Source organism: Taurulus bubalis (assembly GCF_910589615.1).
Source record: "Taurulus bubalis genome assembly, chromosome: 12".
NCBI classification, from domain to species: domain Eukaryota; kingdom Metazoa; phylum Chordata; class Actinopteri; order Perciformes; family Cottidae; genus Taurulus; species Taurulus bubalis.
In genome coordinates, this window is record NC_136600.1 from 24,727,235 (window position 1) to 24,748,202 (window position 20,968).

General features: G+C 41.6%; 2 protein-coding genes across 2 annotated transcripts in view; one reads left to right on the forward strand and one right to left on the reverse strand.

The window, feature by feature from the left end:
- Window positions 1-9,325, forward strand: part of LOC306744795 (ankyrin repeat and IBR domain-containing protein 1-like) — a gene marked incomplete at its 5' end in the record, with an annotated part of 28,563 nt that extends 19,238 nt beyond the window's left edge. The window contains 6 exons of the mRNA XM_079227482.1: window positions 466-611; window positions 1,661-1,839; window positions 1,996-2,047; window positions 5,036-5,147; window positions 6,324-6,364; window positions 6,930-9,325. Coding sequence (XP_079083608.1) covers window positions 466-611; window positions 1,661-1,839; window positions 1,996-2,047; window positions 5,036-5,147; window positions 6,324-6,364; window positions 6,930-7,739 — 1,340 coding nt within the window. The 3' untranslated portion in view covers window positions 7,740-9,325. The remainder of the gene's footprint in view (window positions 1-465; window positions 612-1,660; window positions 1,840-1,995; window positions 2,048-5,035; window positions 5,148-6,323; window positions 6,365-6,929) is intronic.
- Window positions 9,326-10,939: 1,614 nt separating this feature from the next.
- On the reverse strand, window positions 10,940-20,347 carry LOC306744843 (protein lifeguard 1; the record flags this gene model as incomplete). Its single annotated transcript, XM_079227537.1, has 10 exons — window positions 10,940-11,092; window positions 13,061-13,108; window positions 13,427-13,516; window positions 16,558-16,645; window positions 17,163-17,200; window positions 17,306-17,396; window positions 17,704-17,757; window positions 18,220-18,298; window positions 18,613-18,784; window positions 20,246-20,347. 10 exons carry the CDS (start codon window positions 20,345-20,347, stop codon window positions 10,940-10,942), a joined length of 915 nt encoding a protein of 304 aa, XP_079083663.1.
- Between the last annotated feature and the right edge of the window lie 621 nt (window positions 20,348-20,968).

Genomic DNA, 20,968 nt, shown 5'->3' on the forward strand with positions numbered 1-20,968 from the left:
GTGTCTGTGCTGTATTGACCGAAAAACTGATCTCTCCTCCTCACGGCGCCGTGGTAGACGTGCCTACATGTCCCAGGATGCAACACGTTCACTGCATTACACAAGTGCTCTCAGCTTCTTGTCAAAAATGTAGGCAAATACTTTTTTGAATCCAAGTTTCTCTTTCTTACTGAACTAAGACAGACTTGATCACCATGTTAGCTCATCATAAAACACACGTCACTCGAGTGAGACCTGAAAATACGCCGTCGAGGTGAGGTTGAACGTCTGAATTTTCCCTTTTTTAATATAGAACCGTATCTGCAATACCTTTTAATCAATACAACGGAGCTGTTCTTTCATCCGCTTTGTCTCAGGATGTCTCACCGTTCGTGCTGATCCACGTTAATTTAGGCTGGAATAAGAGATGCAGATACTTGTTTCCTATTTTCTTTTCATACCCAACTCTCTCCTGCTGTTCCCCAGGGGAAGGCGGCCCACCCGACACGACGTTCATTGAAGACGCGGTCCTCGAACTACTAAAGACTCGCCGCATCCTGAAGTGCTCTTATCCTTACGGGTTCTTTCTGGAGCCCAAAAGCACAAAGAAGGAGATCTACGAGCTCATGCAGGTTTCAGTCCTACTTACTCAGAAGAGAAAAGACAAATGATCACAGCAGCCGGTGTTATGTGAAGCCATTAGAGATTTGGGACTGAAGCTTTCTCCCACATGATCGTCACAATCTGCCCCAGTTACACCTGCCCATCTCCGCTTTTAGTTAAAGATCTGGGGTTATATAATTTATGACGGCTGGTGAAGACGAGGAAAGTACCTTTTCCTGCCAGGTCTTTAATACGGTGGTGTTTTAAATGCTGCAAAATGAATGAGCAAGGCACACTTTACAGTCCTGTCTCTTAAAGGCTTGTAGAATAAATACATTTTTAAAGATGCATACAGTCACTTTCTCCTTTATGAAGACAGATTAGAAAGTTAAACCATTTCTCCTTCAAGGAAAATGATGGAGGACATAATACAGATTTTAAATAGACCACATTTTCAAAATACATATTGGGCGTTAATGGAAAACACATTGTATTAATAATGTAATTAATATAACATGATTTTTGTTTGCATTTGTTGAATATGCTTTGGATTGAACAATATAAAATATGTTAGCTAATATCAGTGAATCAGATACATTAACAGAGCAGATCATAATTATTTTTCATATTTCTACATGTCACACCAGATTTTTCTTGACATTTTTAGGTTAAATGTGACAACGATTTTGATCTGGTTTGCTCTATATCAGTTTCTTCTACAGGTGCAATATATTAAAAGGACATTTTGTAAGCATTATCATTCTTAAATGTGTAAATCTAACCTTTAACAACAAAAAAACAGCTTTTTTTATCAACTTTGCACTTGGAAAATGTTGTTATGGGAACATAAAATCACATGACCTGTCACATGACCCACCAATATGCTCAGTAGGTGCCACATAGGGACTCCATGAGTTAAAATCACAAGGATAAAGCTGTACAAGGATCATTTAAAGGACGTGTGACACCCGTGTCCCCGTGGGTCCTCATGGGTTTAAACTTGAAATTGCGTATTCACGCACTGCTAAATTCACCTCCTTCTCCAAAAAAACCCAGCCGGCTCTCTTCCTGCCCTCAGACGGACCTGGAGATGGTGACGGAGGATCTGGCCCAGAAGGTCAACCGGCCGTATCTCAGGACGCCGCGCCACAAAATCATCCGTGCGGCTTGTCTCGTGCAGCAGAAGCGGCAGGAGTTCCTGGCCTCGGTCGCCAGGGGAGTGGCGCCCAACGACTCCCCTGACGTGCCCAGACGCAGGTAGACTGCAGACCTGCAGCTCAATACCAGAGTCTCGTCGTTGCAATGAAAAACAGGCCGTGTCAAATAATCAAAAGGGACTAATTAGCTATGACGATTCAGCAATTAATCACGTTGTGACTGAATCTTTCCTCTTGTCTCCATCCTCTCTTGCAGTTTCGCCGGCGGAACGTGGGACTGGGAGTATTTAGGCTTTGCATCACCTGAGGTAACGGACCCCGTCTTCTTTCCTTTGCAGTTGCAATGTCCTCTGAGAGCCTGACCCTCAAACGCATATTTTTCCCCATTTTGATATCTTATTTTTCCGATAACATACCTGAAAAGAAACCGAGCACTGCCCCTTAGGATGAATAATACAACAGTTTTTAATCATGCACGATGAAATCAACCCTCAATAGAATGCTGTAAAATAAACATCAAATGCATTTAAATCTAATGAAGACTTTCATCGGACGCCAAATAAGTGGATTAATCCCAACAGGAGAAGCTGTAATCAGGAATCACGTCTGAGGCGGAAAGCGACACCTTCATGTGCGCCACTTCTGTTAATACCACACTTAATCAGGTTTAATTAATTGCAAACAATCGTGATAACAATGTAATCAAATGACGCAGCCCCTACATTGTGTATATGTATACTTATACCTTTTTATAATACCGCCCGGCTTAACTTTGGATGTGCAACAGCGCCGGCGACCCCCAAAAAAGATCAAGCGTGCTATTCGGCCAGATGGCGCCGCGTTCCCCTGTGCAGCCGGAGGGAATGATTGAAAGAGCAGCACTCTGGCAAACGCCTCAGCAGGTTGCTCCCGATCATTGCGCATTAGCAACGGGCGCTTGTAGTTAACTTTTACGCTCGTAAAACCGTCAACCCCCGTAATGGTTTGATTACTGACCCGCCTGCTTGCGCTCGATGACGACGCGCTGGAGATTTTCCCCACCGAGCTTCTATTATCGTTCCGTTTCCAGACTGTGGCCGGTGTTTTTTTTTTTTTTTAAACGCACCGGCTTCTCATCCGGAACGCAGCCGCCCGGCTAAACGGCTCTCCTTCGGCTCCTGAAAGCACGACACAAATATGCAAATCTCACATCGAACCCTAAGCCTCTCAGGTTACCGCGGCACAAAGCGGGCGTCGCCGCACCGGCCGGGGAAACTAATGACGAGATCGGTCTCGCCGGCCTGTTTTGATAAATGCATTTGGAGAAGCATCCTCTGCCTGCTCAGCACCGTGCAGCGAGGCTTTGTAAAGCTTCGGTTTACTCCAGGATTACTGGGTAAATGGTCACTGCCGGGCAGCTATTTAGTTATTTACCTGGACCCGGTGTGTGGAGCCGTTTTATAGACTAAAAGCACCAAAAACAAGACTCACAGATGCCAAGGATGTCGGGGAAAAAGGCTTTTTTTTATTCATTATTTAGCAGTCTACGCATAAAATGTTCAATTATCTTGACAAGGTAACATGATCCTGCGACATAAAGCCTCGCTTTGAAGAAGATTTTGATCCTCTCAGCTGTAAGACATGAATGGACGCTTATGAACATCGAACAAAAAGTTCAGAAATGTGTGTTTGGTAGATTATTTCTCTATTCTAACGATGCTTCTCATCATTAAATGTTATACCGTTGGAAAGCCTGTTCATTTCTCTTTCAAAAGGCGCCCTGTTTGTGAGGAACGTGCATCGGTGGGATGAGAAGAAGCATCGTTACAACGATAGAGAAATAATCTACCAAACACACATTTACAAACCTTTTGTTCGATGTTTATTTTGCCACACGGTGAAGTAACTATGAATACCATTTTGTTTAGTTTGCTGACTATCACACCTTTTTAAATATGGAACCTATCTATTCCTTTACTGCACAAGAACAGAATAAATATCAATATAAATCTCATCTCTCTTCTAAAGGAGGACAAAGGAACAGGATTTAAATGACAAACAAATTATTTTTGGGCACTTGTTCACAGTGAATTTTGCCACCAGATGCTGAACACTAAGCCACTTTAAAAAAAAAAAAAAGAGGGTTTTATTTTCGTCCCCTAATTAAGAGCTTCTGCCTCTCCGCTGCAGCGTTAATGGGAACACAGTAATAATCAGGCCTGATGGCTACAGATGGTCCGCTGCAGGCTTCCCAACGCCTTCACACCGCGCTGGAAACACGGAAGACCATGTTTGGGTTAAATATGTGTTAAATATATATTTTGGATTCATATGAATGTGACTTTTGCGGGTGATTGTTTCCCGCGGGACCGATGTGCAGAGTCAGCGTACGCAACCTTTTCCTGTCGGTCCAACAGCCAAAGGAAACAGATCCTGGGTCAGCGGCGGCGCTTACATTCAGTGTGTAATGACCAGCACGAGTACCATCTGGGTGAAGCAGAAGCCCGAAATATTATTTTAAAAATAACTCAAGCTTGGAAGGGAAACTAATATTTCAATGTAATATATGCCAAAATGAGATAGCTACCTGTAAAACTTGGCTTCAACGGTCATCTTTTATGTTTTGCAGGATTCATCTCCAGCACCATCAACTTTTTTTAAATGAACACAAGGAACCGTCACACGCGCATAAACATCCTATAATTAGAAATGCATGCTTATGCGCACACGCCTATTACTCTAGTGCTTTAAAAAAGAGTATAGTTTAGTTTGCTTTGAGGCTAGTTACAGGTGGGATTTTACATTATTCTACGCAATAAATAACTGAACCTGGATAAAATACGTATTATTTTGAATTCATTCTGATTAGAAAAGTAAATGAATACTTCACTTTTGGCTTTTTGTTGACATCCCTCCTGGTAGCGTCTGAGATTATTTGGGCAAACACACAAAGCGTTCTCAGACATCTGAACCTCGGTACTCCCTTCCAGTGAGCGATCCGCCTCTGAAGGAGTCTAATGATCCAAGGCTTCGGTTTGAAGATGAAAGGCTTTGAATGATCTCGGTGCGGATCTTTCCTCCTGGAACAGAACACTCGGGCCGCGTTTGAAGCCGACTGCATCGCTGCTCGTTACGGTTTACAAATTCACCTTTTTAGATGTTTTAGAACGGGGAAAAAAATAAAAAATCCGAGGTAAGAATCAAAGAAAAAGTTCCGGATCAGCAAAATACATGGAAACCTTTTTTCTCTCTGGCGACGTGTTGGTGGTGAGTGGAGCACATTGTGACGGGTCACTTTCTGCGGTTGTGGTTTTAAGGAGTACGCAGAGTTCCAGTACAGACGGAGACACCGGCAGCGGAGGAGGGGGGACATGTCCAGTCTCCGTAGCAACACACCCGACCCCGACGACTCCGGCGACAGCATCTTAGGTACTGCAGGACACACAGGACCCTTAGAATAACACACTACACACTATTTAGCATTAGTAAACACACAACCGATGCTAGCTCCCCGCTGTAGCAAGCTAGCGCTGCTGCTAGCTCCCCGCTGCTGATGCTCCTGGCCGCGTCCCCTCTGCCCGAGTCGGGCATCGAGCCGGGGCTGGTCCCGCTACCTTCGGTGATTGTCGAGGAACTAGCGGGGAGTTAGCGGAGAGCTAGCAAGAGCTAGCGGGAAACTAGCAGCAGCGCTAGCTGGCTACAGCGGGGAACTAGCGGGGAAACCCACCGAACGTAGTAGCGGCTTGTAACCCGACTTTTACGGTAAATACATGTATGAATAAATGACATTTAAATATTTATTATATCATTTACTAACACTTTATAAATTATCTATAATTCCTTAATACTTAATGTATAAATGAGGAATCATCATTTATTTTTAAGTATGAAAACCCAATAATCAAGAATCAAACATTCATAACTGTTTATGAGTTGCATACTAATGAGTGTTCATGTTGGAATAATGCTTTATAAATGATGATTTAAGGGTTTACTCATGCTTTACTAATGTTAAATAGTGTGTATTATTATTATTATTATTATTATTATTATAATAAAGTGCTACCGACACGTTCTTAGTGTTCTCAGACTTTTGTCACCGTTGGTTATTTGCAAAGTCAGGAAATAAGGGTGAAGTACATAAAAAACAGTGCAATTGCCAGGTTTTCTAATCTATGATTAAATAATGTGTACAACAAATTAAAAGACATTGATCCAGTAATCCTCCTCCCTCAGTTTTCAATGCGGATTTGTAAGGAACCCAATGAGGGCTCTGGCCCAAACTTTGGAAATCACAACTCCTGAAGGTGAACAAGCCAATATTCCTGTCCGTGACGGCGCTGCGTTGCTCTTGGCGCAGAGGAAGGAAACAAAGGCAGAGTTTGCACTTTTGAAGCCAGCTAAAAGGATTTTGTCGCGTCAGAAAGAATAATTGATTTCAGATGCAGATACTAAATTAGTGAATTTCCTGTGAAAATGCTGAGGGGCACAAGTTGCTTCCCATCATTTTGCAGTGTTTCCTGAAAAGTGGAAATTAGCAGTGGGTTAAATGATCATCATTCAGTTTAACGACCGTCCGGTTTGTCCGTTTCTTTTTCTACAAAGACGCTCAGGAGCTCGGAGGTGGACGCAGACATCATCTGATGGTGAGCGCACGGCTGACATCTTCGTCTCCGCTGGAGGCTTTTCATCCTTTGAAGTCTTCCAGACGACGTGAAGGGTTTACGCCGTCAATCGAGCCGGATTGGTTTCTGAAGGGCTACTTTTCCCCTCACTGTGGCACGATAATGCTGAGGTCTGGGGTTTAACGGCAGATTAAATGAATGAAAACGATGTACAAAAGAAGTCAAACTCACCTACGCTTAAGACGTGTTGGGCAACATGTTCTCTTTATCACAATGAACACACACATTTACTTGATAGTGCACATAGTCTGCAACAAAAATACACAATATCACCAGCCCTATATTATCCCATTGTGGAGTTAGAAACGGTAAAGCCTCAGAAACACAGGCAGCAGCTTAAAAGATAAAAAACGACTGGCTCTTGTCTGTAGATTGTAGACGGCGTGTTCCCACCTGCAGGTCTCACCTGCTGCTGCTTTCACTTCCTGCTAGTTGGTGCCGGTTGGAAACCGCTGCTGCTTTTGGAAGTGGTTGATTCTGGTTCTGGTTCGGCATCTCTCACACCGTCTCCTGGATTTTCTCGCAGGCTCTGGGCTCTTTGGACGACGACGACCCGAACATTCTCCTGGCCATCCAGCTGTCGCTCCAGGACTCGGCGATGGCGGAGATCGAGTCCAACCACGACGTCTTCGCCCACGACGCCTCGCTCGGCGCCATCGGCACCTCGCTGCCTTCTCGGCTGGAGCAGAGCGCCGCCGCGGGGTTAGAGGTCCTCTCCAGAGCTTCTGTGAGCAGCTCAGAACGGCTGGATCTGGGGGATAACTTGGCCAGACTCGGCAACATCAACATCGACATGGCCGGCGATTCCGACAGTCGCCACCGGGCCTACACGGATTCGGCGCCGGTCCCGGTGGCTGCTCCGGGAGGCGGCGGCTCGTCGACGGGCCTCTTCTCGTCCTCCAGCGACACGTTGGACTCCACCACGTGCGGCAGCCGCGACCCGTCCACGCCCTCGGCGGCGAACGGCAACCTGCTGGGCAACATCATGGCCTGGTTCCACGACGCCAATCCTCAAGGCGTCGCCCTGCTCCCCTCCACCTCCTCCTCCGACACCGACTCCAACCTCGGCGCGCTCCACTCCGACGGCGACGGCGTCCTGCCCGAGAGCGGGAAACCACAGGAAGCGCCGGCGGGTTTCTTCTCTCCGAGCGACGCGGAGGAGGAGAAGGAGCGCGCCGTCGCCCAGAGGCCGACGCAGCTGGACCTCGCGGGGCCGGACGCCCTGGACCGAGGCTCCAAGGGCCGCCGGGTCGACACGCCGCAGTGCGACTCTGGGTCCGACCGGCTGGCCAGCAGCAGCTCCTCCGAGTGGGAGGACCAGGTGCACCTGGTGTGAACCGATTGGCTGAGGCCAAAAAAAGGGATATTCAGGTGGAATGTACACAGAATGAAGAATGTTGTTCGTACTTGGTTGGAAAGCAGAGGAAGAAGTGTTAGAAGTCAGATCGCTTTCCGGTGTCGTCGGCCCCAACAATCAGAAACCCTCCTGAGAAACAAGCGCTTATGAAGGAGACATTACAATTGATAACATCTGTCAAGGATATACAGAGTAGAAAGTAGCTTTTTTTCCCTTCTGAAATCAGTTTTATAGGAGATAAAGATACTTTAGCGTAGTGCAGGTGTTATTATTGTTTCTTCCACTGGAGTAAAAGCCTACTGTATGTGTCTGAATCAGGTCTGAGGAGGTTTTATAACAGATAATATCTCGCCTACTTCCTAGGTGCCAAACGCTGACGAGCAAAAAGTTTGCAGTCGTCACCGAGCGGATCCTTCAAACTGTGCCTGCTTCTACGATCTCAACCACGCGGACGTCTCCAGCCATATTTGTATTTGAGATGGTCGGCTGTGTGATGTTTTCAGCTCTTCGCGATTTAAAAGATATACAGTGTAGATCTGTAGTTTAACACCATAATGGTTGTGTGCTTTTTTTTTTTCTTCTTTATTGTGTGAAAGATTCACACAAAACTATTTAGATTCAGCCGCCAAAAACAAAAAAAGTTGGAGGCCTCAAACGTGTGTGTGCGTGTGTGTGTGTGTGTGTGCGTGTGCGCGTGTGTGTGTGTGTCAAACACACGAGGGTCCATGTCTTTGTGAATCGGTTCTCTACTAGAGATTCAGTGCCTTTTACGTCCATCGTTGTTGTTTTATTTTCCCCCTCACACATTTTCTGAGTGCTAATTACACAGTATTACAGTGTAAACACCTTTTACCTTAAAGTTATTTCTCTCACATTAAGTTCATAGTGCGCAAACCCTGAGATCTTGATTATTATTTGTATTCTCTCATCAGAATATGTGTAGCATGAGGCTTTTTTCTGAATGAATAACACTGATTTTATATTATTTGGTATAAAAGGTAACGTCATACCTTCAAATCATGTTCCCAAATATTTTTGAAAAACAAAATTTTGTTGCTCTCACTAGAAACTAAAACCACTGTATTGACCTACTGTATGTGTATAATTTATCTTACCTAAAGACACTAAAACGGAGCACAGTTGCAATATAAAGTCGATATAATCCATTAAAGATACGGCACATTGATCAGTGTTTACCTTTAAGACGTGTTTGTGTACAGACTAACGTCTCACTGAAGGAACGGCCTTTTATCTCGTAGAGAGACGCATTAAATCTAAAGATAGTCGTGAGGAAGTTTCCATATGTTAGAGGAGCTAACGTTTACTGGACGTGGCTTTTCCCAACAGGATGCATGAAGCGGGCTTTTACGAGTTTAAATGGAATTTGTATTTCACGTCTAATGTTCAGGTGATTTTATTTTAGAACATTTTGTAACTCACTGAGATTTTCTATTGTAAAGCAACTAATCCTTGAAATGCTATTTGCACTTTCATAGTCTATACTTGATACATTCCCTCTTTATATGAAACATGTTTGATGTGTGATGCCAATAAAATGTGGTGAGTTTTCATTTGTGTGTCTTTTTTTACGTGTCGTTGAAATACCTGCAGTTTTAGAAAGAAATACATGTAATAAAAATAAAGAAATCACAGCACCCAGCTGGTTTTATGGCAGTGCTTAGACTTTAATGGAGTTATTTTGGTTTCCAAAAGTTTCACAACTCCAAAAGAATCACAGTTTGAGTCCGTTAAAATACTTTGTTTTATAATATTAATATACATTACAGTACTAACTGAATCGTATATCATCCCACACACCAATCAGGGTTCATACGGTCAAGAATAAAAGCTTTTTGGAAAAGTCATGGAAAATTTGTTCATGTCGTTCATTTACGCTGAGGTTGAAATAATGAATATGCTTTTTAAAGAAAGACGCTCAAAATATAAGCAGGCATACATACAGGCATCTATATACATGTTTATTCTTTTAATCAAACTATTGTCTCATTCATTTGTGTCATTTAAGGTTTACTGTATGCTTTGTTTTCTCATTGTTAGTTTAAATACTACATTTACTCACTTTTTACTGTTTACACCCAGATTTCACTAAATGTTTGTCATGGACATTTGGTTCAAAGTCATGGAAGTTTCATGGACATTTGGTTTAAAGTCATGGAAATGTGGGTTAAAGTCATGGGAATTTGGGTTAAAGTCATGGAAATGTGGATTAAAGTCATGGAAATGTGGATTAAAGTCATGGAAATTTCATGGACATTTGGTTCAAAGTCATGGAATTTTCTCGGACATTTGGTTTAAAGTCATGGAAATTTGGGTTAGTCATGGAAATGTGGGTTAAAGTCATGGGAATTTGGATTAAAGTCATGGAAATGTGGGTTAAAGTCATGGACATTTGGTTTAAAGTCATAGAAATTTGGGTTAAAGTCATGGAAATATGGATTAAAGTCATGGAAATATGGATTAAAGTCATGGAAATGTGGGTTAAAGTCATGGAAATGTGGGTTAAAGTCATGGAAATTTGGGTTAAAGTCATGGAAATATGGATTAAAGTCATGGAAATGTGGGTTAAAGTCATGGAAGTTTCATGGACATTTGGTTTAAAGTCATGGAAATTTGGGTTAGTCATGGAAATGTGGGTTAAAGTCATGGAAATATGGATTAAAGTCATGGAAATATGGATTAAAGTCATGGAAATGTGGGTTAAAGTCATGGGAATTTGGGTTAAAGTCATGGAAATGTGGGTTAAAGTCATGGAAATATGGATTAAAGTCATGGAAATGTGGGTTAAAGTCATGGAAATGTGGGTTAAAGTCATGGAAATATGGATTAAAGTCATGGAAATGTGGGTTAAAGTCATGGAAATGTGGGTTAAAGTCATGGAAATTTGGGTTAAAGTCATGGAAATATGGGTTAAAGTCATGGAAATGTGGGTTAAAGTCATGGAAGTTTCATGGACATTTGGTTTAAAGTCATGGAAATTTGGGTTAGTCATGGAAATGTGGGTTAAAGTCATGGAAATATGGATGAAACTATTGTTAGTTTAAATACTACATTTTCTCACTTTTTCATGTATACACAAAATGTTTGGTCATGGAAATCCATTGGTCAGAATGTGTACGAACCCTGACCGATACGCCTGATGCACTCTGGGTATTATTGCGTTAGCGGCAGAGGCCGATGAGCTGCAGCAGGAGGAGGAACATGGTGACGATGTCCAGGTAGAGGTTGAGGGCGGCGAACACGTACTCCTCAGGAGAGATTTGAAACTTCCTGTGTTTCCCGCCCAGGATGAGCTGCGTGTCAAACACCAAGTACTGCAGAGAGAGAGGGAGATGCCTCAACACGGGCAGAGACAGGAAGTTGTGACTCGCCGCTGACAGCCGGCTCGGCTCTCGTTACTTTCCACCGGCTGACGGGACGGGTCACAACGTTTTGCAGCTCGATGCCAAAAGGCACGCGGAGAGGTGGCTGTGACAATGAAGCCTGCTGCTGTTAAGCGGTGCGGTAATTGAAATTTAAAAAAAGGGCACGAGGACATCAGAGTCTCTTTGCATCGACGGCGACGACAGACACCGGAGGCCGGCTGGCATCCGAGCTCACATCACACACACGTCACACACACTCTCACTTGACATTAACCTTTTAAAAACAATCCCCCCTAGAGGGGCAGACTGAGTGATTGTTATATAAACCTGTAAATCATAGCCTGTTTTGTGAAAAAAAAGCACAAAACTGCTGTATTTGGATATATTGAACACCATAAGTAATATACAAGTGAAATATATGGTTTGGTACATGAGAAAATTCAAATGTCACAGATGTGCGCAAATGTGAATTTTCTTTGTTCTAAATCCTCTCTAACTTTGTTTTGCTTCACTTTATCAAAGTCAAACTTTGCAGAGAGAATGTTCACATATTGAGCTATGATTTGGGTTAGAGAATGTTCACATATTGTGTTATGATTTGGGTTAGAGAATGTTCACATATTGAGCTATGATTTGGGTTAGAGAATGTTCACATATTGAGCTATGATTTGGGTTAGAGAATGTTCACATATTGTGTTATGATTTGGGTTAGAGAATGTTCACATATTGAGCTATGATTTGGGTTAGAGAATGTTCACATATTGAGCTATGATTTGGGTTAGAGAATGTTCACATATTGTGTTATGATTTGGGTTAGAGAATGTTCACATATTGTGTTATGATTTGGGTTAGAGAATGTTCACATATTGTGTTATGATTTGGGTTAGAGAATGTTCACATATTGTGTTATGATTTGGGTTAGAGAATGTTCACATATTGTGTTATGATTTGGGTTAGAGAATGTTCACATATTGTGTTATGATTTGGGTTAGAGAATGTTCACATATTGTGTTATGATTTGGGTTAGTGAATGTTCACATATTGAGCTATGATTTGGGTTAGAGAATGTTCACATATTGTGTTATGATTTGGGTTAGAGAATGTTCACATATTGTGTTATGATTTGGGTTAGAGAATGTTCACATATTGTGTTATGATTTGGGTTAGAGAATGTTCACATATTGTTCTATGATTTGGGTTAGAGAATGTTCACATATTGTGTTATGATTTGGGTTAGAGAATGTTCACATATTGAGCTATGATTTGGGTTAGAGAATGTTCACATATTGAGCTATGATTTGGGTTAGAGAATGTTCACATATTGTGTTATGATTTGGGTTAGAGAATGTTCACATATTGAGCTATGATTTGGGTTAGAGAATGTTCACATATTGAGTTATGATTTGGGTTAGTGAATGTTCACATATTGAGCTATGATTTGGGTTAGAGAATGTTCACATATTGTTCTATGATTTGGGTTAGAGAATGATCACATATTGAGCTATGATTTGGGTTAGAGAATGTTCACATATTGAGCTATGATTTGGGTTAGAGTTGGACCTTACAGCTGCATCATTTCAAAGAAATAATCATCCTGAAAGTGATTTTTTTATAGGCGGACCTGACGCCTTTGTGTCATCTTCATTTACTCTTAACCAGTAACATATAGACTGATATTTACACATCTGAACAAAATCTCACATGTGTACCTTTTATTATAACACCAACATTATTCAAATAGCCCTAGTGGTTGCAGAGATACACCCTTTTTAGTTTGGGGATGACATTTCCGAGGAAAGGGCCTAAAAATAGGTTGGTTTTCTATTAAGGTCCTTGATTGTTTCTGTCATTTTAAAAGGTATTATTCCGTCTCCTTTTCAAGTGAACCTCTGCGTGTCATAGTTGGAATGTACTTACGAAGGAAAACAGCAAGGTCCCCAGGCAGGCGTACAAGATGTAGAGATACTGTTGAAGGAAGAATCAGCAACGATCTTTTACAAATGGGGGTAATAATGTAATAATGTGTATTGAAAATCGACAGCAACTCTATTTGGCCACTTAAAATGAATCGTTTGTTATTCTCCATCTGAGTAAAATGATACAATGTGCTTTCTGCTGACAATAATTCAGCGTACTTTAAACCTCTTTTCCCAATCTAGTTGTTCCGCACGGGAAATATGATCGTAAAGGTTCGATAACGTGTGCACACAATGTGCTTTAATTAAAAATCCCGGGGATTGAACGCTACGAGGCTGCAGGAACCGTTCGGCTTTTTCACCCTACCTGCGACCGCAGGATTCCACAGAGCAACGCAAAGGAGAAGAGCGTCCAGGCGAACACCCAAAGGCTCCCATTCAGTCCGGTGAAGTCCCACTGGTGTGAGAGAAGAGAGAAGACACTGAATGTGCATCTTCAGTCACACATTTTACACATTCCAAAAGAATAATACAATTAATATATGGAAATAAAAGCATGAATATGTTTACTTACTGATTGCACTCAAATATTACTTCAAATATTTAAAAAAAGTGGTATATTTATAATATATTTATTGAAAGTATACTACAGTACAATTATTTTAAAGTGTGTTAAAAGTGGAATTTTTTTAATAGGTGAAAGCGTGACCTTTGTATACTTTTTATATATTTTCAGAAAGTAAACTTCTCAAATATTACTTCAAATATAAAAAAATTGTGTATATAAAATCTGTATTTATCAAATGTGCTATAAATAAAATATGTCAATGCTAATTTAGAGCATACATTTTGAAATATACAAAAAATATGTTTGAAAGTAAAGTTCAAAGAAGTACATTTGATAAAAAAAATCAGAAAGTACACTTCTCAAATATAAAAAACATTGTATATATAAAATCTGTATTTTTTTAAAGTGCTTTAAATACAAAATGTCAATGTCAAAAATAGGTGAAAGCGTGACATTTGTATACTTTTTATATATTTTCAGAAAGTACACTTCTCAAATATTACTTAAAATATAAAAAAAATGGTATATAGAAAATCTGTATTTATGAAATGTGCTTTAAATAAAAAATGTCAATGCTAATTTAGAGCATACATTTTGAAATATAAAAAAAACATATTTTAAATTAAAGTTCAAAGTTTAATTTCAAATATCATTTGAGTAATTCCACAGAAGTTTCACTTAAAGTATATCTTTTTTAAATATATGTTTTGAAAATATACTACAGTGTGTTAAAAGTGTAATTTTAAAAAATAGGTGAAAGCGTGACTTTTGTATACATTATATATATACACACACATTATATACACACACATTATATATATATATATATATATATATATATATATATATATATATATATATATATATATATATATACACACATACATATATTTGCAGAAAGTACACTTCTTTGATAGTATATTTGACATACTATTGAAAATGTAATGTTAAATATAAAAAAGTATATACATTTTTGGCCTGGGGAGCCTCTCAAACAGAAAAATCTCATTTAAACTCATCTTTGCCACAGAAGCCAAGGGCGCTCAAGGTCGTGCCGTGAGGCGCCACAGATCGCTAAACGATGAAGACGTATTGCAGTTCAACACACGGAGAAAAAAAGAACGATTCTGCATGTAATGATCCTGGATAATTAATCAACGCGCTGCAGCGGGGGAGGGGGAGGGGAGGGGGAGGCGGCCTCTTGGCCCGCGTGACCTTTCCAGACAGACAGAAGAAAGATGGCAGCTACAAGAGGAGAATGACTAACGTCGATCACCTGAGCCGCTCCGGGCTGAACATGCACGGCCTTTACGCCGCGGGAATAAAGTTAACTGCAGAGCAAGAGGTCTGCAAGAGGAACGTGAAGTCATAAAGAAAAATAAACCAAGTAAAGTGTTTGCACGAAGTGAAAAATAACCTCTTTTACGGGGTGAGGGCGCGGCCAAGTACTGCTTATACATCGCAGTTTCTCCCGCTACTTAGACCTGATGCATATGCCTTCTTTCCACAGATTACTAACGAGCATTTAAGAACAGATTTATTCTCAGTATAATCATTAGACACCTGCTTGCTAGTTTTAGCCAATCTAAGCAGGGGAAATAAATGTCTGTAGCTCCTTCACACGCAATGAGTAGTAAAATGTGTAAAAATGCCAAACTTCATTAAGAGGCAATTAAGGAGGACTCGAAATGCAATTTCTATTTGGCCTACATCTAGTTCACGTTTGCCCTGATTGAGCCTTTTATTGAAACCGTGTGACAAACTATCAATCAAGTGATTTTCAAAAGGTCTCCACACTTGTGCAAATTGACTATTGCCAACAGAGCATCACACGACTTGTTTTAAATGTCACTTACGCGCCTACAGTAAGGCATTGTATACGGACAGAGCGGCATCGTTGAGAAATAACAGAGTTAAAGTAGTTTTCACAGAAGATACCATAAAAGTGTCAGGCTCCACTTTGAATTATCAAGAGTTGTTCATGAGATTAATGGTGAGAGATCAGGATCTCCTAGTGTGTTTTCTAAATTAAAATGTACTGCATCTGGCCTGGAGGTCCCTGAAAGGAGCTTGTGGAAGATTAATGTTTGAGCGCGTTTGCTTTATTATTCACTTCATGGTTAAAGGTGACAAACAAAAGAGAAAGAGGGGATTTGGCTCCGGGACGTTTCTGAACTGGAGGTCTGACGGCTCCACTGGACATAAGGAATTCACTTGACTGACAAACACAGTGATCTCAGCAGTAATCATTTCCATGACCAAACATGTCGTGAAATCTGGGTGTAAACATGAAAAAGTGAGAACATTTTGTATTTAAACTTGAGAATACAAAGCATACAGTAAACCTTAAATGACACGAATGAATGAGACAATAGTTTGATTAAAAGAATAAACATTTATATAGCGTAAAAGTCGGGTTACGAGCCGCTACTACCTTCGTTCAGTGTCCCCGTTAGCTCCCCGTTAGCTCCTCGCTGTAGCCAGCTAGGGCTCCTGCTAGCGCTCCGTTACTTCCCCTCTAACTTCCGCTAGCTCCCCGAAAACCACCGACGGTAGCAGGACCAGGCTCGACACCCGACTTGGGCAGAGGGGGCGCGGGCAGTAGCAGCAGCAGCGCTAGCTAGCAGCAGCGCTAGCTAGCAGTAGCGCTAGCTAGCGCTGCTCCTAGCTTGCTACAGCAGGGACACTGACCCGAGCTACGAGCGGCTTGTAACCCGACTTTTACGGTAGATGCCTGTATGCATGCCTGCTTATATTTTGAGCGTCTTTCTTTTTAATGAACGACATGAACACATGAATATCACACATTTCCATGACTTTTACTACATTTTTTGGAATTTTATTTTTTGCAAGGACTTTTTCCAGGCCTCTAAATAACCAATTTAAAATGCCATGACTTTTCCAGGTTTCCCATGTGTGACGGACCTTACCTTTGTCTGCATGGCGAACACGGTCAGCGACAAGCACACCAGCGCCGTCGCCCCCACGGCCCACAGGACGGCCTCCGCCTCAAAGAACCTGCAGACGGGAACATCCAACAGAACAGTGAGAACGTATCGCGGCGGGCTAGTCGGGTTCTGTTCCCTCCTGAAAGGGAAACATCTCTTCCTTATTGGAAATGTGGTCCACAGTCCGTATCATACGTCTGAAGTGGAGTAATGAGTGAGGACCCCCTCTGGACAAGCATGGCATAATGTATTGCCTATTCATATCAGTTACAGCTCCAGTCACGGCAATGTCCCATAAATATGGTAATTTGAATACATTATTGATAGTCAGGCAGTTTAATGTGCGAGTGACGGGCCGATAAAAGAGGAAACGTCTCTCAGACTGAAAAGGTAACGCGTGTTTACACAAACTATTTCTGATGCTTCTGGGATAAATGACTTTTTTCATTTGTTAGACCAGTTACGATAACGTCTCATCGGGTTCGGATGGCTTCATTGCCGGCCTCCGCCGGATCGGATATGGATCAAATGATGTTATGTTTGTGTAAATGAGTCGGGCGGGGATTCATCCTCAAACGGATACTCACACCGCGACGCCGCCGAGCATCAGGCCCTCTGCAACCGTCTGAGACACCGAGAGAGAGAGACATGCACAAGTAAATACCCGAGTGAAACAACCCAGGGAAACAGGGCAGGTGTGGCGGGGGTTTCACTTGATGCCTGTACTCACAAACAGACCCAGGGCGATGAAATTGAGGGGGACTCGGCGACGGAGGTTGCCACAGCAGGACAAGGCCAAGAGGAGCACGATCACCATCGCCCTGTTTCACAGAGAATATAGAGTGTATCGTAAATAGCAAATAAAAAGGCTATAAACAGGAAGGAGGGGGAGGGCGGAGAGCGCTATGTTCAATATGTGAATTCACTGAGTGCATTATTTATGGAGCTGGCAGCTTCCTGGATTGGGACACTTTGTGATTTACCTCCTCTGGATTTCTGGACATTTTCATTTCGGTAACTCGCCGACAGGTGATTTGCAGTTGGTCAAACGGGTTAAAGACAGAAAGTGTGCAGCGTCTCTAGAGTCTAGACGATCCAACTGGATGTGTTTTTTGGGGGGGCGCTTACATTGAGACGTAGGAGAACCAGGAGTTGGCCCACGTCCATTGCCGGAGAGCGTCCCTGTTATTCCATGAGGGGAAAGAGAAAGAGAGAGAGAGAGTTTAACAGCGGCGCCATTTATTTGATAGAGGCAGTAGAATGATTTTATTAAATATTAACAGAGGACAGAGCATTGTGCACATGGGAGCCGAATACAATTTATGAAAAGAAATTACTGTAGCGGCGTTCTACCACATCTATTATACAAAGCGTATAAACCTTTCAAACTACTGCAAGCAAAAAAAAAAACATTATGTGGCAGAGATGCCCTTTTATTCTGCCCCCGTCTCGTCTCACCTTACATATTTATGACGGCTGGGTTGCACGCTCAAAGTTTTTGTGGGAAACAACTACGGCACCACGGCTCCCGTGTGATGTCGGATGCTGGAACACTAAAATGTGGATTGATGGACGGGTGCCTGACGTGGATTTGTCTCTTTTTTTTGGGAGGGGAAGGAACTCCCTTGTGTAATCGTGTCTCACCAGTAAAGAAAAGCACAGATGATTCCGACAGTCACCAGCAGCTGAATCATCAAGGTCAAGTAGACTTTCCTTATGAAACCTGTTCACAAAGACAGACAGCGACACGCAGTGAGACGAGGCGCACAGACCATAATAATCTGTGTAGAGCAGACAGGTAGGTAGGTAGGGATGTTTGTGTTGCACAGCGTCGGGAAGTTGTTCCGTTTTCACTGAACCGCCTCTCATTTAATAATTTGTGTTGTGTGGGAGGTGAAGAAATGAGGCACAGCGGAGATCAGGGAACGGTTTTATACTTCAAATCTATTCAAAGACATGTTGTGTAATTATTATTATTCATCTCTGACCATGCAAACAACAACACATCGGTTCTCCCTCCCTCCTTCTGGCCCTCACCTCTACGTATGGCGGCGTCACTGAAGCCGATGTCTTCTAACCCGTGGCGGTAGTCGGGCGGCGCTTCACCAAACTGCTGCTCGCCTCCAGCGGCCGCCGCGCCCTCAGGATGGACCGCGTGGTCGTCATAGCTACCGGGAGGCGAGACCACGGCAATGTTCCCCTTCCCGACCTCATTCATTCATTCAAGCCAAGGGCAACACAGGTAAATACGAGAATATTCTACTTTTGGACAGAAATCATGACAAACATAAAACAATGTGCATGTGTAAATGTTATCAGGGTCATACACCTTTTGACCAATGGATTTCCATGACTTTTCCATGACTTTGACCCAAATTTCCATGACTTTAATCCACATTTCCATGACTATAACCCATATTTCCATGACTTTAATCCGTATTTCCATGACTTTAACCCAAAGTTCCATGACTTTAATCCATATTTCCATGACTTTAATCCATAATTCCATGACTTTAATCCACATTTCCATGACTTTAATCCATAATTCCATGACTTTAATCCACATTTCCATGACTTTAATCCATATTTCCATGACTTTAATCCATATTTCCATGACTTTAACCCAAATTTCCATGACTTTAATCCACATTTCCATGACTTTAATCCACATTTCCATGACTATAACCCAAATTTCCATGACTTTAATCCATATTTCCATGACTTTAACCCAAATTTCCATGACTTTAACGCAAAGTTCCATGACTTTAATCCATATTTCCATGACTTTAATCCACATTTCCATGACTTTAATCCATATTTCCATGACTTTAATCCATATTTCCATGACTTTAACCCACATTTCCATGACTTTAACCCAAATTTCCATGACTTTAACCCAAATTTCCATGACTTTAACCCACATTTCCATGACTTTAAACCAAACTTCCATGACTTTAAACCAAATTTCCATGACAAACATTTAGTGAAATCTGGGTGTAAACAGTAAAAAGTGAGTAAATGTAGTATTTAAACTAACAATGAGAACACAAAGCATACAGTGAACCTTAAATGACTCAAATGAATGAGACAATAGTTTGATTAAAAGAATAAACATTTATATAGATGCCTGTATGTATGCCACCTTATATTTTGAGCGTCTTTCTTTTAAAAGCATATTCATTATTTCAAACTCAGCGTAAATGAATGTCATGAACACATGAATATAACACATTTACATGACTTTTACTAAACTTTTGGGATTTTTTTTTTTTCAAGACTTTTCCAGGCCTGGAAATAACCATTTTAAAATGAATGAATATATACTTTATTAATCCCCGAGGGGAAATTTGGTGTCGACGTAGCAGCAATATACAGACAAAATTAAGATATAAAAACAACAGGGATGAAAGATATATACAATAATAATAATAAAAAAACTGTATTAATTTAGGAACTAAATTAAACGTAAACAGTAGAAGTGCAAAAATGAAAAGTATGTATGTGTATATTAAGAGTGTGAGGTGAGGACTTTTCCAGGTTTTCCATGACCGTATGAACCCTGCTTTATGATGACATCACAGCCGGTAGAGTCTGATTCTGACGTGAGTTCCCAAATGAATCGGAAAAGTAGCTCACTCCTTAAATATGTGTTGCTAATATTGCGGCTGACCTGATAGCTCATGCCGGTGTAGGAGCTCGGTCCGTAGTCCTGAGGATTGTACGGAGGGGGAGGAGCTCCAGAACCGCCGCCGCTGCCGTTAGTCTGGTCCATTTCACCAAAAGTGTTCATCAACTGAAGCGCAACAGTGACAGGAGGAGACGTCAGACAGACGGGAAGGTCAAAGGTCGTGGCGAACGGCGTCTTCATCAGCGAAGTTAAATTGGCAAATGGGGCGATGTCAGAGTGCAACAAACAAATGGGTACTTACGAAATGATGCATCACACAAACACAAGAGCCACCCGTGACTAACGTCCATAATTATGGCCTCGAGCATCCATTTAGTAGAGACGCATGTATATTTAATGGCCAAATAGGTCGTGTTTAATTGCTCGCAGAGGAAACTCAGTCGTCACCAAGAACAGGCAGTAATCTCAGCTTTATATACAGCTTGAGAAGACGTGAGGAACGGATGCACTTCCTGGCTTTGCATTAGTCTTTAAAGACGCTCTAATTAGCTAACTGTACGATGTATACATCATCTGTAAAGCAGCACACAAACGACTGCTTCAGGGTCCACACAACACTATCAAAGAAACCATTAAATAGTTTAATCAGTAACAACGGCCACTTCCTGTAATTAATGATGGCTTTTGAACTCTTGGCAGTTTCCGGCTCCTAAAACCACATTTAAACTTCAACTCCTCAAACTAACACCTGAGATGGACATTTAT